Source organism: Chanos chanos, chromosome 13 (genome assembly GCF_902362185.1).
Source record: "Chanos chanos chromosome 13, fChaCha1.1, whole genome shotgun sequence".
NCBI classification, from domain to species: domain Eukaryota; kingdom Metazoa; phylum Chordata; class Actinopteri; order Gonorynchiformes; family Chanidae; genus Chanos; species Chanos chanos.
In genome coordinates, this window is record NC_044507.1 from 5365001 (window position 1) to 5380566 (window position 15566).

At 41.5% G+C, this 15566-nt stretch overlaps 2 protein-coding genes across 4 annotated transcripts in view; both read left to right on the forward strand.

The window, feature by feature from the left end:
- Positions 1 to 2014, forward strand: part of LOC115826310 (chymotrypsin A-like) — a 2471-nt gene extending 457 nt beyond the window's left edge. The window contains exons 3-7 of one of the 2 annotated variants that reach the window (XM_030790084.1): positions 433 to 518; positions 618 to 693; positions 968 to 1148; positions 1432 to 1556; positions 1853 to 2014. In XM_030790084.1, coding sequence (XP_030645944.1) covers positions 433 to 518; positions 618 to 693; positions 968 to 1148; positions 1432 to 1556; positions 1853 to 2014 — 630 coding nt within the window. Of the gene's footprint in view, positions 1 to 432; positions 519 to 614; positions 694 to 967; positions 1149 to 1422; positions 1557 to 1852 lie in introns of both variants that reach the window. The other variant, XM_030790083.1, reaches the window with a different exon arrangement.
- Positions 2015 to 7929: 5915 nt separating this feature from the next.
- LOC115826313 (chymotrypsin A-like) lies at positions 7930 to 10399 on the forward strand. 2 transcript variants are annotated; one of them, XM_030790090.1, is made up of 7 exons: positions 7930 to 7981; positions 8293 to 8396; positions 8816 to 8901; positions 8999 to 9074; positions 9346 to 9526; positions 9791 to 9915; positions 10238 to 10399. In XM_030790090.1, the coding sequence occupies exons 1-7, from the start codon at positions 7930 to 7932 to the stop codon at positions 10397 to 10399; spliced, it is 786 nt and encodes a 261-aa protein (XP_030645950.1). The 2 variants fall into 2 exon arrangements, with proteins under 2 accessions (XP_030645950.1, XP_030645949.1); XM_030790089.1 differs by having other exon boundaries at positions 8816 to 8895; positions 8996 to 9074; positions 9782 to 9915.
- Positions 10400 to 15566: the final 5167 nt, after the last annotated feature.

The following is a 15566-nucleotide window of genomic DNA, read 5'->3' on the forward strand; positions in this document are numbered from 1 at the left end:
ACTGTCAGATCTTCCTCAAAGTCCTTGTACCATCCACTCAGACATGTTCATCAGCGCAATTACAGGCAAGCTAGTGTTGAGCCTTAGAAAGATTTCACTTCAGTCGGTTTGATAACTGAGGTCTGGGAGTGATTACCAATCACAGAAAGTTATTTCTAGTTACTAGAATCACAGTTCATTTTTCTAAATTGAGCCCAGCTCTACGATTAGGAAGAGTGGCATGTTGATTATTGAAAAACACATTTTCCTCTGTGTAGCAGATCTATCATAGACTTTAGCCTATGTGTGTGATATTTGTTCTAAATAAGTCATATTTTTTCAATCAGTCTTCTGCTCTTTTGAAAATCTTAGTGACGTGATCTGTATATTCAATTCAGTACTTCGTTGTGGAATATACTGAAACAGAATTGTACTGATTTCTCCTTTCAATAGGATTACACTGGTCACCACTACTGCGGTGGCTCCGTGATCAACCAGTACTGGGTTGTGACTGCTGCTCACTGTCAAGTCAAGTATGGATAGATTAAAATGATAAATATCAGATTTTTTCCATGATTTTTTGATGATCACATTTCCTTTGCTTCACATCACAACTCTCATGATTTCTGCTGTAGGACATCTGATCGTGTGATCCTGGGAGAGCACAACCGTGCTTCCCACAATGAGAGCATCCAGACCATGACAATTCTCAGGGTTCGTCCATTAACATCCTTCTCATATTTCAGGCTAAGAAAAACATTCAGTATGTGACATTTGATTTTAAGCAGTCTGGGTTAAATGACCGGAAAAACAAAGGTGCAGGTGTACCAAGAGGTGTTGTTTTTTAATGAAAAACATAATCATATGCAAAGAAAACTAATCGTACAGAAGAAAAGAAAAGAAAGGAACAGAAGAATTCTCTTTGACTCTCTCTCCTGCCCTGCCTCCCCCTATCTTTCTCTCTCTCTCTCTCATTTCTGACCTGCAGGTCTTCCAGCATCCCAATTATAGCACCTATACCATGAACAATGACGTTGCTCTGATCAAACTGGCCTCTCCTGCCCAGCTCAACACCCGTGTGTCTCCTGTGTGTCTGGCTGGAACCTACGACAACTTCCCTGCTGGACTGAAGTGTGTGACCAGTGGTTGGGGTCGGACCATATACAATGGTAATCTCACGATTTTCATGAGTTATCAGTGAAATCCTTACCTTGTTTACAGAAAAAAAGTCAATGTAGTGAGGTTTTTATTTGCTCTTTTTCACATCCAATATGTTTAGTGCAGTATTTTCTATGCTTAGTTTCCAGTGTTTGAGCTATAGGTGAAGGAACTATTGCCCAAGCATCTTCAGTTTGTTCAGACATTGCTGAGCAGAAATCTCAGTCCTGGGATGTCGTATTTCTCTCTCTATCTCTCTCTCTCTCTTTCTTCATTAATTTTCAGTTCCTGAAGGTGCTACCATCCTGCAGCAGACTGCCCTGCCCCTGCTGTCCAACACTGAATGTCAGCGTTATTGGGGAAGCAGGATCTCTGATGTCATGATCTGTGCTGGAGCTGCTGGTTCCTCCTCTTGCATGGTATTAACATGAATCAAAATATGACAACATAACAGATTAATGAAAGCTACAGTTAAAACATAAATGAGGTATTACATCATTGTATGACATTGCTACATTTATTATAGTTGTTGCAATGTTGCAAGGTTTAAAAAGTCTTATGAGTATTGCTTTGCACTGATGTCAATGCTGTATAGCTAAAATGTGAATGGAAAAAAAGCCCACCGTTTGTGTGTGTTTGTGTGTGAGAGAGAGAGAGTGAGAGAAAGTGAGAATGCACGTATCCACTTTGATCTGTGTTTGATTCTCTGTTTCAGGGTGATTCGGGTGGTCCTCTGGTGTGTCAGAAATCTGGTGCCTGGACTTTGGTTGGTATCGTGTCCTGGGGAAGAAGCACCTGTGCGACCAACGTCCCTGGAGTGTACGCCCGCGTCACCAAGCTCCGTTCATGGATCGACCAGACCATTGCTGCTAACTAACGCTGTCAAAGCCATGCATTCAGTTTCCTCCTCTTTATCAATAAAGATGAGCTTGTTTAAATGACCATCAGACTACTTTTTGGGGTTATTACTTCTGAAGAGTCACCACTCTTAATAATAATAATAATAATAATAATAATAATAATAATAATAATAATAATAAAACAAGTTTATTTATAGCCTAATATCACTATTTATAGTCTCAAAGGCCTTTACCTGTCCATAAGAAAGTCAAATCAATATTATATTATCCATAAGTTAGAGAAAATAGGTAAGTCTTTAGTCTGGTTTTAAAGGTATGAAGAGAGTTTGCCTCCCTAATTTCTGTAGCTGAACCATTCCAGAGAAAGGGAGAGTGGTAGGAAAAGGCTCGGTTGCCAGCGGACTTCTTTTTAACTCTTGGAAAGACTGATAGTCCAGAATCTTGAGAGCGCAGGGTGTGAGGGGTTTGTGGTGTAGACACCATCTTCAGCTATATCGCTCTTGCTCTTGATTCCAGATATGTCATCTTTTTCCACATTTTCTCTTTTCAGCATCAGGAAATTTACCGTAGTTAAAACAAAATGGTGACTCTATATTGAGCAATGGAAGATTTTGCTTGAGTTTTAAATGTGAAAATAAGGGAAACTTGGCTGGGGTTGTTGGGTTTTGTTGTACTTCTCTACCCAAGTATGCGCTGTGTCAACTATACATGTGGTACAGAAAGTTGCTTTTCTTAGCATGTTTCCATGTAAGAACCCCCGCTGCTCTCGACACAAATCTCATAATGATTAGGTGTGGTTTCACATTTGTGTCTTCCCCTGTTTTAATGGTGCGTTCCATTTGAACTCGAAAGTCGACATTTCCAAGTTCCCACTCGAAATTTCAAAGGGACTGCCTACTGAAGTCAGATTTCCAACTCAGAAAGTCGGAGGATCCTCACCAACCCCAACTTCAAAATTCAAGATGGCTGCCCCCAGTAGTAAAGTCGTGAAAGCTGTAGTCATTTACTGCTTATTGGCACCTCTGTCTTAGTTGTGTCTCATTAAATCAGTCGTACACACAGTACTGTCCAACTTCTATCTGTGGACATGTTGCTACAGTGTTTGTATGCGCAAAATACCGTGTAATGTGTTGTTATCAACTGGTATTGCTAACAATGGCTAATCTGGCTAAAATGGTTTTCCAACTTGTTATACTGGGAATGCGGTCAACTCGGGTAAATGGAATGCAGCATAAGTCAACCAAGATGCTTTGTGATGTCCACCGCTGCTGCCACCTCATTCCTCTCCGCCTCTGGAATCACTGCTCTGCAGATTTCTCTGACCTTTATATTCTCAGCAGGGTTTTCTTGCTCATTACCTCTTCATTCCAGATATGCCATCTTTTTCTTTAACTCCACATTTTCTCTTTTCAACATATCGCTTTTCTTCCCCAAGTCCATTATTATGACCAGCCTAGGGGTAACTGAGCATGACAGGAAAGTGACTCCCCTTTTCCCTACTCCCAATGATGACCCGTGCTACAACGCACACTTGCGACTCAGGGCCATAACACCATAATATCTCTGTGAATTAAGAGCCTCACTCATGTTCTCAAGTTCAGCTGAGTTTTTCTTGACCATATCTTTGAGTTGATCTGCCCTTCAGTTGATTTTTCCAGAGAGGATTTGTATGATGTGATTTTGTACTTCAATCAGGGTCGGTTCCATTACGGTAGTTGATGGAGTATTCCTCAACTTCATATATAAACCTTTAGGCATTAGCCCACATACAAACCTGTGAATATTTTTCCCCCTAACATACAGGAGCTCTAGATAACGCATCTACCACTATGTTTTCTGAGCCCTTGATGTGTCGGATATCTAAATGATATGGCTGAAGGAAAAGACACCACCTCGTGAGGCGTTGATTGGGTTTTGAAGCGAATGGAGAAATGTGAGAGGGTTGTGGTCACTGCATAGAGCTACAGGTGAACCACTCCCACCAACATACACTTCAAGCCCATGTCAAGGCAAGTGCCTCCTTTTCAATGGCGGAACAATTCAACTGATAACTTGAGAATTTCCGTGAAAAGAAACAAATGGGATGCTGTATCCCAGAGCCATCCTCCTGCAATAGCACCGCCCCTGCCCCCACCTTGCTGGCATCCACCTGAATGGTAAATGGCTTTTCTGGCCATGGAGCTATCAAGATGGGTGCAGAGGTTAGAAGGGCCTTAACTCTGTCAAATGCAAACCTTTGGACTTCAGCCAATTGGTTAACAGGGCAACAACCAAAGAAAAAAGTTCGTGCAAAAGCAACAATAATATCTGACCATGCCAAGGAAACTCATTAATTCTTTCTTAGTGGTAGGGACAGGGTACTCATCAATCACCCTCACTTTTGTATGGATGGGGCACACTTGTCCTTACCCCTCTACCTTGCCTAGGTACATCACGGTCGCTCCGGAGATTTGTACCCAAGTTTCAGTAATGACCACTACGTCATCCAGATAAACAGTAACTCCATCCAGTCCCGCAACCATTTAATTCATTAATCTCTGGAACATTGTGGACACGTTCCTCAGACTGAAACTCATAACATGATAAGAAAACAAACCATCAGGACTAATAAATGCTGACATTTTGTGCCCTTGCTCCATTAACAGGACCTGCCAATATCCCTTAAGTACGTCTTTATCTACCACAGGGAGGATGCTCAATGCTTCACATTTGTAATAACGACAATCGATTCCAACAAAATAATTCACAATGAAGTAACAAATTCCAATCTGTCGGTACCTATAATGAAATAAATCTTCCCCAACCCTCACTATCATCAAACCCCACTAACTAACGCTGACCCTGATCTTCAGAAGGCTTGGGATCAGGTAATTATGCACTGGATCCCGTAGGCCAATTGACCAGCAGCTCCCCAAACTTCGGACATGCCCCCGAGACAACTGCTACTAAACCCCTTACCATCCAGAAAACAACAAACTAAAACAAGAAACAGTGCGTTCAAGGATATGGTCTTTACGTACCACGGGGAGGATTCTATCTCTTCCAGAAAATCAGCCACTGGCAGATGCAACAGGTGTCCCAAAACAGGCAAAAGATAGAAAAAGAGCCCCCGAGAGGAGTAGCTGCAGGACTTTTAAATCCAAGGTACAACTGTACGCCGTGTACTGTACCTAACTGGGCTGAATGCCTCCTGCCACACCACCAGCACACCTGCAGGGAAACACAAAGAAAAACACAACCACGGCCTGGGGGAAAAGGGGCAAAGCCCAGAGGGCCATGACAGTGTGTGTGTGTGTGTGTGTGTGTGTGTGTGTGTGTGTGAGAGAGAGAGAGTTGAGGTTCAACAAAATGTTGAGCTAACTCCTTTATTTTAATGCTTATGACTGAAACAAAATTTAGTAGAAGCTTTACTGATCGGTGGATCAACAGGAGCATGTTTATGTGTGTTGGTTTAGGATCGGTCATGAGAGGGAGTGGCGGAGGAGATGTTGCAGGCCAGTCTGATTTTAGATACTGGCCAGAGACCTCTCTGAGTCTGCAGTGCCCCTGAACAAATAAGAAAAATATGAAAAATAGAAAGAAATAAACAGACAGACAGACAGGAAGAAAGAAAGAAACTCAACTAGAGAATAAGATTTTGCAGTTTGCCTGTTCATAGTCTTGAAATACCACATGATCATTCATGGATTCACATGGACTGAATGTGAAGAACATAACTCTCACATATCACTGTCTCCACAAGCCCTGTCAGTTCACAGACAGAAATATTGTAACACTTTTCCACTGTGTGTGTGGGTGTGGAAAAGGTGACTATATGGCAATCAGACTGACCATTTTCCATTGCTGCAGTTGCATCATTTTAATGTCAATACACTCCTTTAAGAAAAACAACAACAAACTAGGCCGCTGTTAAACTACATATTAGCCTACACATGACATACCATTGACACCAATACACTTTCATTTATATATGGCCACTTTTCCAATTAAACAGGAAAAACTTCTCAAAGTGCACTACTTATACAAATTTGTATATGGTCGTTCTTTTCAGCTTTGCTGACAACTCAAACACTTGCTCATCACTCACTCATTTTCAAAGCTGCTTATCCCAATTAGAGTCGCGGGGGGTGCTGGAGCCTATCCCAGTGCTCACAGGGCAAAAGGCGGGGAAACACCCTGGACAGGTCGCCAGTCCATCGCAGGGCAGACACACAGACAAACACAATCACACACAGGACAGACACACAGACAAACACACATTCATACCCAGGGCCAATTTAGTGTCTCCAATTCACCTAACCTGCATGTCTTTGGACTGTCGGAGGAAACCCATGCAGACACAGGGACAACATGGAAACTCCACACAGAAAGGATCCACTACGCCACCATGCCGCCTTCGAATACTTACTCTGGTTAATAACTGTGAAACATAGCTGTAAGTGCACTGTTCTCCAGCAAATATATTGGTTTATTGTAACCCTTTGCTTTAAACCTAATTGACCCCGATTTCCCATCGCACCTGATTAAACATTTATCGCCCACGCATCGCATGCCAATCAGTCGTGATTAGATATGATCCAAGGCTGTGGAAAAAAGTCACATCTGTGACAGGTTTACTCCTCGTCTTGTACTTGTCACACGTGTTTACCAAAAGCACAAACATCAAAAGTTCATATTAATCTTTTATCCTGAATCTTAAGGGTATCACAAAATGTTCCACTTGCTAGTCACAAAACACCTACATACATTTGTATTCACTCCATACATGGAAGATCTACTGCCATAATGAGCATCTGTACACAGGAAGATTTCCACCACCTTATCTGTTTAATAATATCACACTTTTCCTTTCCCTGCAGGAACTCTACCTAGAAAGTTTAAGTAGAGCCTGTTTAATCAGTGAAAACACACATATTGCTCAACGGGACTAAACCTGGCGTCACTAATGTCGCACGACAATTTCAACGCAATAATTATTTCAATACTCAAACATTAATTTGTCGGATTATTAAAATAATGCAAGAAATTAAGTTACGCCACATGTCCGCTCTAAAATTAATCTGTCTCCGAGGTATCACTATGCTTTGTGTAATTTGTAACGTCGCTGGAAATATTATACATATAATATATAATATTATAAAGTTCATATTAATCTTTCATCCTGAATCTCAAGGGTATCACAAAATTCTCCACCTGCTAGTCACAAAACACCTACATACATCTGTATTCACTCCATATATGAAAGATCTACTGCCATATTGAGCATTGGTACACAGGAAAATTTTACACGTTGTGGGCTTTTAATGTATCTAATTTCTACAGGCTGTTACTCATGAGTCACCATACTGGCATTAAATATGGTGTCAACCGATGTTTTAACCTGAACGCACATAATAAAACGTCACATAATAACATCATTGTGAGGCATCACAGGCTAATGTTTTCTCTGGTTGTTGCATTTAATGTTGTTATTGAGATGATAACGGTGTGATCGAAATTCCAATTGAAAACTTCCTGAAAATTATACATCCTCGAAGCGCTTTTAGGATTTGTTTTTGTCATCAAAAGCGTCGAAGTAAAGTTAACACTAGAGCGTTACAGCAACATTGTTAGTTTCAAAATTCCGTCAAATATAAATACGCACATCCGTTTATATTTGACGGACTTTTGAAACTCTAACAATGCTGTTGTTGAGGAGCGATTCGCATTTAAGAAAATTAAAATGAGATTGAAACTCATGTAAAATTACAAGGTGACATCATTTTTTTCCATCCAATTCCTCATAAACATGTGGCATGTGAAAAATATTTGGTTATCTTACATTGAACAGGTGAGCCTGGAACAAGCCAAGATTATCAGATTTGTTGACACACACCCACCCCTGAATCCGTATAAAAATCCCCGATCCACCCTCAGGAATCAAGCTGAAAACATGGCTCTTTTCTGGATCCTGTCTTGCCTTGCTCTTGTGAGCATAACCTACGGTACTGTTTCCATACTCTGCCTTTTGTCTTCTTCTGTTTTCAGAACGAATTACTTCTCAGTGTGAACTTAGTTCATTATAATGTTTGTTGTTATTCCTTTGAAGCATTTGAGTGAAACAGATGATCCGGTATAATTTTAGAGAGCTGTTGAAGTATATGATTTAAGAAAAACCTTTGTGCCATTTTGGTTTTTCAACTGAACTGAGTGAGCTCAAAACTCAAAAAGGATAGTTTTAATCCTGATGGCTGAATTATGCATGAAAAATGCTGATTTTGTGTGTGTGTGTGTGTGTGTGTGTGTGTGTGTCTAGGTTGCGGTGTCCCTGCCATCCAGCCAGTTGTCACTGGCTATTCAAGGATTGTGGATGGTGAGGATGCTGTGCCCCACTCCTGGCCCTGGCAGGCGTCTCTGCAGGTGAGATAATCTACTGTCAGATCTTCCTCAAAGTCCTTGTACCATCCGCTCAGACATGTTCATCAGCATAATTACAGGCAAGCTAGTGTTGAGCATTAGAAAGATTTCACTTCAGTCGGTTTGATAACTGAGGTCTGGGAGTGATTACCAATCACAGAAAGTTATTTCTAGTTACTAGAATCACAGTTCATTTTTCTAAATTGAGCCCAGCTCTACGATTAGGAAGAGTGGCATGTTGATTATTGAAAAACACATTTTCCTCTGTGTAGCAGATCTATCATAGACTTTAGCCATATTTTTTCAATCAGTCTTCTGCTCTTTTATTTTTAAATTCTTAGTGACTTGATCTGTATATTCAATTCAGTACTTCGTTATGGAATATACTGAAACAGAATTGTTCTGATTTCTCCTGTCAATAGGATTACACTGGTCACCACTTCTGCGGTGGCTCTGTGATCAACCAGTACTGGGTTGTGACTGCTGCTCACTGTCAAGTCAAGTATGGATAGATTAGAATGATAAATATCAGATTTTTTCCATGATTTTTTTATAAACAAAGGAAATGTGATTGACATTACAACTCATGATCTCTGCTGTAGGACATCTGATCGTGTGATCCTGGGAGAGCACAACCGTGCTTCCAACACTGAGAGCATCCAGACCATGACAATTCTCAGGGTTTGTCCATTAACATCTTTCTCATATTTCAGATTAAGAAAAACATTCAGTATCTGACATTTGATTTTAAGCAGTCTGGGTTAAATGACCATAAAACAAAGGTGCGGTTGGACCAAGAGGTGTTGTTTTTGTAATCATATGCAAAGAAAAGGAATCATATGGAAGAAAAGAAAAGAAAAGAAAAAGAAGAACTCTCTTACTTTCTCTCTCTCTCCCACCCTTCCTCTTCCCATCACTCTCTTTCTCATTCTCTATCATTTCTAACTTGCAGGTCTTTCAGCACCCCAATTATAACACCAATACCATGAACAATGACGTTGCTCTGATCAAACTGGCCTCTCCTGCCCAGCTCAACACCCGTGTGTCTCCTGTGTGTCTGGCTGGAACCTACGACAACTTCCCTGCTGGACTGAAGTGTGTGACCAGTGGTTGGGGTCGGACCAAATACTATGGTAATCTCACGATTTTCATGAGTTATCAGTGAAATCCTTGCCTTGTTTACAGAAAAAAGTCAATGTAGTGAGGTTTTTATTTGCTCTTTTTCACATCCAATATGTTCAGTGCAGTATTCTCTATGCTTAGTTTCCAATGTTTGGGTTATAGGTGGAGGAATTATTGCCCAAGCATCTTCCGGTTGCTCAGACATTCCTGAGCAGAAATTTGAATGCTGAGATGTCATCTCTCTCTCTCTCTTTCTTTATTTTCAGTTCCTGAAGGCGCTACCATCCTGCAGCAGACTGCCCTGCCCCTGCTGTCCAACACTGAATGTCAGCGTTATTGGGGAAGCAGCATCTCTGATGTCATGATCTGTGCTGGAGCAGCTGGTTCCTCCTCCTGCATGGTATTAACATGAATCAAAATATGACAACATAACAGATTAATGAAAGCTACTGTTAAAACATAAAGAAGGTATTACATCATTGTATTATATTACAACATTTAATATAGTTGTTGCAATGTTGCAAGGTTTAAAAAGTCTTATGACTATTGCTTTGCATTGATGTCATTGCTGTATAGCTAAAATGTGAATGGAAAAATAGCCCACTGTTTGTATGAGTTTTTGTGTGTATGTGTGTGTGTGAGAGATAGAGAGAGAGAGAGAGAGAGAGAGAGAGAGAGAATGCACATATCCACTCTGATCTGTGTTTGATTCTCTGTTTCAGGGTGACTCTGGTGGTCCTCTGGTGTGTCAGAAATCTGGTGCCTGGACTTTGGTTGGTATCGTGTCCTGGGGAAGAAGCACCTGTGCGACCAACGTCCCTGGAGTGTACGCCCGCGTCACCAAGCTCCGTTCATGGATCGACCAGACCATTGCTGCTAACTAACGCTGTCAAAGCCATGCATTCAGTTTCCTCCTCTTTATCAATAAAGATGAGCTTGTTTAAATGACCATCAGACTACTTTTTGGGGTTATTACTTCTGAATAGTCACCACACTTAACAATAATAATAATAATAATAATAATGATAATGATAATGATAATAACAATAACATACTGTGATGGTACATGACAAAAATAATTCCATATCATTTCTTGGTTCATTTTTTTTATTTTTTGTACCCCCAGACACCAAAATATTTTTTCGTTGCCTAAGGACCACGCTGAGCGGCCATGGTATAGATTCACAGAGAAAATCATGAATTTATAGATCATAAAACAATGTAAACCATTCCAGAGAAAGGGAAAGCGGTAGGAAAAGGCTCGGTTTCCAGCGGACTTCTTTTTAACTCTTGGAACGACTAATAGTCCAGAATCTTGAGAGAGCAGGGTGTGAGGGGGTTTGTGGTGTAGACACCATCTTCAGCTATATCGCTCTTGCTCTTGATTCCAGATATGTCATCTTTTTCTTTAATTCCACATTTTCTCTTTTCAGCATCAGGAAATTTACCATAGTTAAAACAAAATGGTGACTCCCAATCGGAGTTCCCAATCGGAAATTTTAATGGGACTGCCCGCTGAAGTCGGATTTCCAACTCAGAAAGTCGGAGGATCCTCACCAACCTTCACAATCCAAGATGGCTGCCCCCTGTAGTGAAGTAGTGAAAGCTGTAGTCGTTTACTGCTTATTGGGACATCTGTCTTAGTTGTGTCTCATTAAATCAGTCGTACACACAGTACTGTCCAACTTCTATCTGTGGACATGTTGCTACCGTGTTTGTATGCGCAAAATACCATGTAATGTGTGTCATCAACTGGTATTGCTAACAATGGCTAATAATGGCTAACCTGGCTGAAACGATTTTCCGACTCGTTGTACTGGGAATGCGGTCAACTCGGGTAAATGGAATGCAGCATAAGTCAACCAAGATGCTGTGTGATGTCCACCGCTGCTCACACCTCATTCCTCTCCGCCTCTGGAATCACTGCTCTGCAGATTTCTCTGACCTTTACATTCTCAGGGTTTTCAGCTACACCATATAGATGTAGACACCATCCTCAGCTGTACCGCTCCTGCTCATTACCTCTTCATTCCAGATATGCCATCTTTTTCTTTAACTCCACATTTTCTCTTTTCAACATATCGCTTTCCTTCCTCAAGTCCATTATTATGACCAGCCTAGGGGTAACTGAGCATAACAGGAAAGTGACTCCCCTTTTCCCTACTCCCAATGATGACCCGTGCTACAACGCACACTTTTGACTCAGGGTCATTACACCATAATATCTCTGTGAATTAAGAGCCTCACTCACGTTCTCAAGTTCAGCTGAGTTTTTCTTGACCATATCTTTGAGTTGATCTGCCCTTGAATTGATTTTCCCGGAGAACATTTGTATGACGTTATTTGCACTTCAGTCAGGGTCAGTTCCATTACGGTAGTTGATGGAGTATTCCTCAACTTCATTAACAAACCTTTAGGCATTAGCCCACATACAAAGATGTGAATATTTTTCCCCTAACATACAGGTGCTCTAGATAACACATCTGCCACTATGTTTTCTGAGCCCTTGATGTGTCGGATATCTAAATGATATGGCAAAGACACCACCTCGTGAGGCATTGATTGGGTTTTGAAGCGAATGGAGAAATGTGAGAGGGTTGTGGTCACTGCATAGAGCTACAGGTGAACCACTCCCACCAACATACACTTCAAAGTGTTGGAGAGCCCATATCAAGGCAAGTGCCTCCTTTTCAATGGCAGAACAATTCAGTTGATAACTTGAGGATTTCCGTGAAAAGAAACAAATGGGATGCTGTATCCCAGAGCCATCCTCCTGCAATAGCACCGCCCCTGCCCCCACCTTGCTGGCATCCACCTGAATGGTAAATGGCTTTTCTGGCCATGGAGCTATCAAGACGGGTGCAGAGGTTAGAAGGGCCTTAACGCTGTCAAATGCAAACCTTTGGACTTCAGCCGATCGGTTAACAGGGCAACAACCAAAGAAAAAAGTTCGTGCAAAAGCAACAATAATATCTGACTATGCCATGGAAACTCATTAATTCTTTCTTAGTGGTAGGGACAGGGTACTCATCAATCACCCTCACTTTGGTATGGATGGGGCGCACTTGTCCTTACCTCTCTACCTTGCCTAGGTACATCACGGTCGCTCCGGAGATTTGTACCCAAGTTTCAGTAATGACCACTACGTCATCCAGATAAACAGTAACTCCGTCCAGTCCCGCAACCATTTAATTCATTAATCTCTGGAACATTGTGGACACGTTCCTCAGACTGAAACTCATAACATGATAAGAAAACAAACCATCAGGACTAATAAATGCTGACATTTTGTGCCCTTGCTCCATTAACAGGACCTGCCAATATCCCTTAAGTACGTCTTTACCTACCACAGGGAGGATGCTCAATGCTTCACATTTGTAATAATGGCAATCAATTCCAACAAAATAATTCACAATGAAGTAACAAATTCCAATCTGTCGGTACCTATAATGAAATAAATCTTCCCCAACCCTCACTATCATCAAACGCCACTAACTAACGCTGACCCTGATCTTCAGAAGGCTTGGGATCAGGTAATTATGCACTGGATCCCGTAGGCTTGAGAAAACTGCCAATTGACCAGCAGCTCCCCAAACTTCGGACATGCCCCCGAGACAACTGCTACTAAACCCCTTACCATCCAGAAAACAACAAACTAAAACAAGAAACAGTGCGTTCAAGGACACGTTCTTTACCTACCACAGAAAATCAGGCACTGGCAGATCTGTTACGAAGGTTAACAAAAAATTTGATTCCTTTCTTTCGTTCTTTTTTTTTTTAAACCAATGAAGTAGCGCAAAACACAAAATTATTCTTGCTATGGAGTTCAATTAGGCTAAATACCAGTCAATTACAATTCAATTATTCGATTCTAAAATATTAATTTTCCAAATCTATATTCACTCTTCCCGCCTTCAATAAAGTATGGAGCACTCACCAAAGTCAAAAGTTATCCATACACACAAAAGGTTTCCATGACCTTGGGGTATTATCAGTTCAAACAAAGTGGAAAATCAAAAAAAGCCAAAACAATATCAACTTTCAACCAACACGTCTAGTTTTAGACGAGCCCCCAACTGTTACACCCACCTGGTGAGTGCGGAGTAGTGTTGGACCAAATGTTATATTACTTGCCCAACACAACCAAAAGAGCAAATGCGAGCCACCAAGACTTGCCAAAAGTTCCAAAAAAACAGGGTGTCGCCGGGGCGAGCCTTCTCACAAAAATGCCACACGTCTGCAACAGGCGTCCCAAAACAGGCAAAAGAGAGAAAAAGAGCCCCCGAGAGGAGTAGCTGCAGCACTTTTAAATCCCAGGTACAACTGTGCGCCGGTGTACTGTACCTAACTGGGCTGACTGCCTCCTGCCACACCACCAGCACACCTGCAGGGGAACACAAAGAAAAACACAACCACGGCCTGGGGGAAAAGGGGCAAAGCCCAGAGGGCCATGACAGTCAGTGTGTGTGTGTGTGTGTGTGTGTGTGTGTGAGAGAGAGAGTTGAGGTTCCACATTATTTTCATGAGCTAGTGCCTGAGAAGAGCCTAAGAAGAGACAGACAGACAGAAAGAAAGAAACAAACTCAACAAGATTTTGCAGTTTGCCTGTTCATGGTCCTGAAATACCACATGGTTGTTCATGGACTCACATGCACTGAATGTGAAGAACATAACTCTCACATATGACTGACTCCACAAGCCCTGTCAGTTTACGGACAGAAATATTGTAACCCTTTTCCACTGTGTGTGTGGGTGTGGAAAAGGTGACTGTGTGGCAGTCAGACTGACCATTTTCCATTGCTGCAGTTGTATCATTTTAATGTCAATACACTCCTTTAGGGAAAACAACAACAAACTTGGCTGCTGTTAAACTACATATTAGCCTACACATGCAAAACCAATAGACTTTCATTTATATATGGCCGCTTTTCAAATTAAACAGGAAAAACTCAAAGTACACTACTTATATAAATTTGTACATGGTCATACTTTTCAATCGGCTTTGCTGACAGCTTGAATACTTGCTCATCACTCACTCATTTTCAAAGCCGCTTACCCTAATTAGGGTCGCAGGGGGTACTAGGGCCTATCCCAGTGCTCACAGGGCGAAAGGCGGGGAAACACCCTGGACAGGTCGCCAGTCCATCGCAGGGCAGACACACAGACAAACATACTCACACACAGGGCAGACACACAGACAAACATACATTCATACCTAGGGGCAATTTAGTGTCTCCAATTCACCTAACCTGTATGTCTTTGGACTGTCGGAGGAAACCCACACCGACACGGGGAACACATGCAAACTCCACACAGAAAGGACCCACTTGCGCCATCATGCCACCTTGGAAATACTTACTCTGGTTAATAACTGTGAAACTTAGCCATAAGTGTGCCGTTCTCCAGAAAATATATCGGTTTATTGTAACCCTTTGCTTTAAACCTAATTGACCCCGGTTTCCCATCGCACCTGATCAAACATTTATCGCCCACACATCGCATGCTAATCAGTCATGATTAGATATGATCCAAGGCTGTGGAAAAAAGTGGCATCTGTGACAGGTTTACTCCTTGTCTTGTACCTGTCACACATGTTTCCCCAAAGCACAAAAATTCATATTAATCTTTCATCCTGAATCTTAAGGGTATCACAAAATGTTCCACTTGCTAGTCACAAAACACCTACATACATTTGTATTCACTCCATACATGGAAGATCTACTGCCATAATGAGCATCTGTACACAGGAAGATTTCCACCACCTTATCTGTTTAATAATATCACACTTTTCCTTTCCCTGCAGGAACTCTACCTAGAAAGTTTAGGCAGAGCCTGTTTAATCAGTGAAAACACACATATTGCTCAACGGGACTAAACCTGGCGTCACTAATGTCGCACGACAATTTCAACGTAATAATTATTTCAATACTCAAACATTAATTTGTCGGATTATTAAAATAATCCAAGAAATTAAGTTACGCCACATGTCCGCTCTAAAATTAATCTGTCTCCGAGGTATCACTATGCTTTGTGTAATTTGTAACGTCGCTG

Excerpts from the sequence above, each read along its gene's own strand:
- LOC115826313 (XM_030790089.1), top strand. The coding sequence starts at position 7,930 with ATGGCTCTTTTCTGGATCCTGTCTTGCCTTGCTCTTGTGAGCATAACC. Across the intron at positions 8,896-8,995 it reads GCTGCTCACTGTCAAGTCAA|GACATCTGATCGTGTGATCC; the intron begins GTATGGATAGAT and ends TCTCTGCTGTAG. Across the intron at positions 9,527-9,781 it reads GGGTCGGACCAAATACTATG|TTCCTGAAGGCGCTACCATC; the intron begins GTAATCTCACGA and ends CTTTATTTTCAG.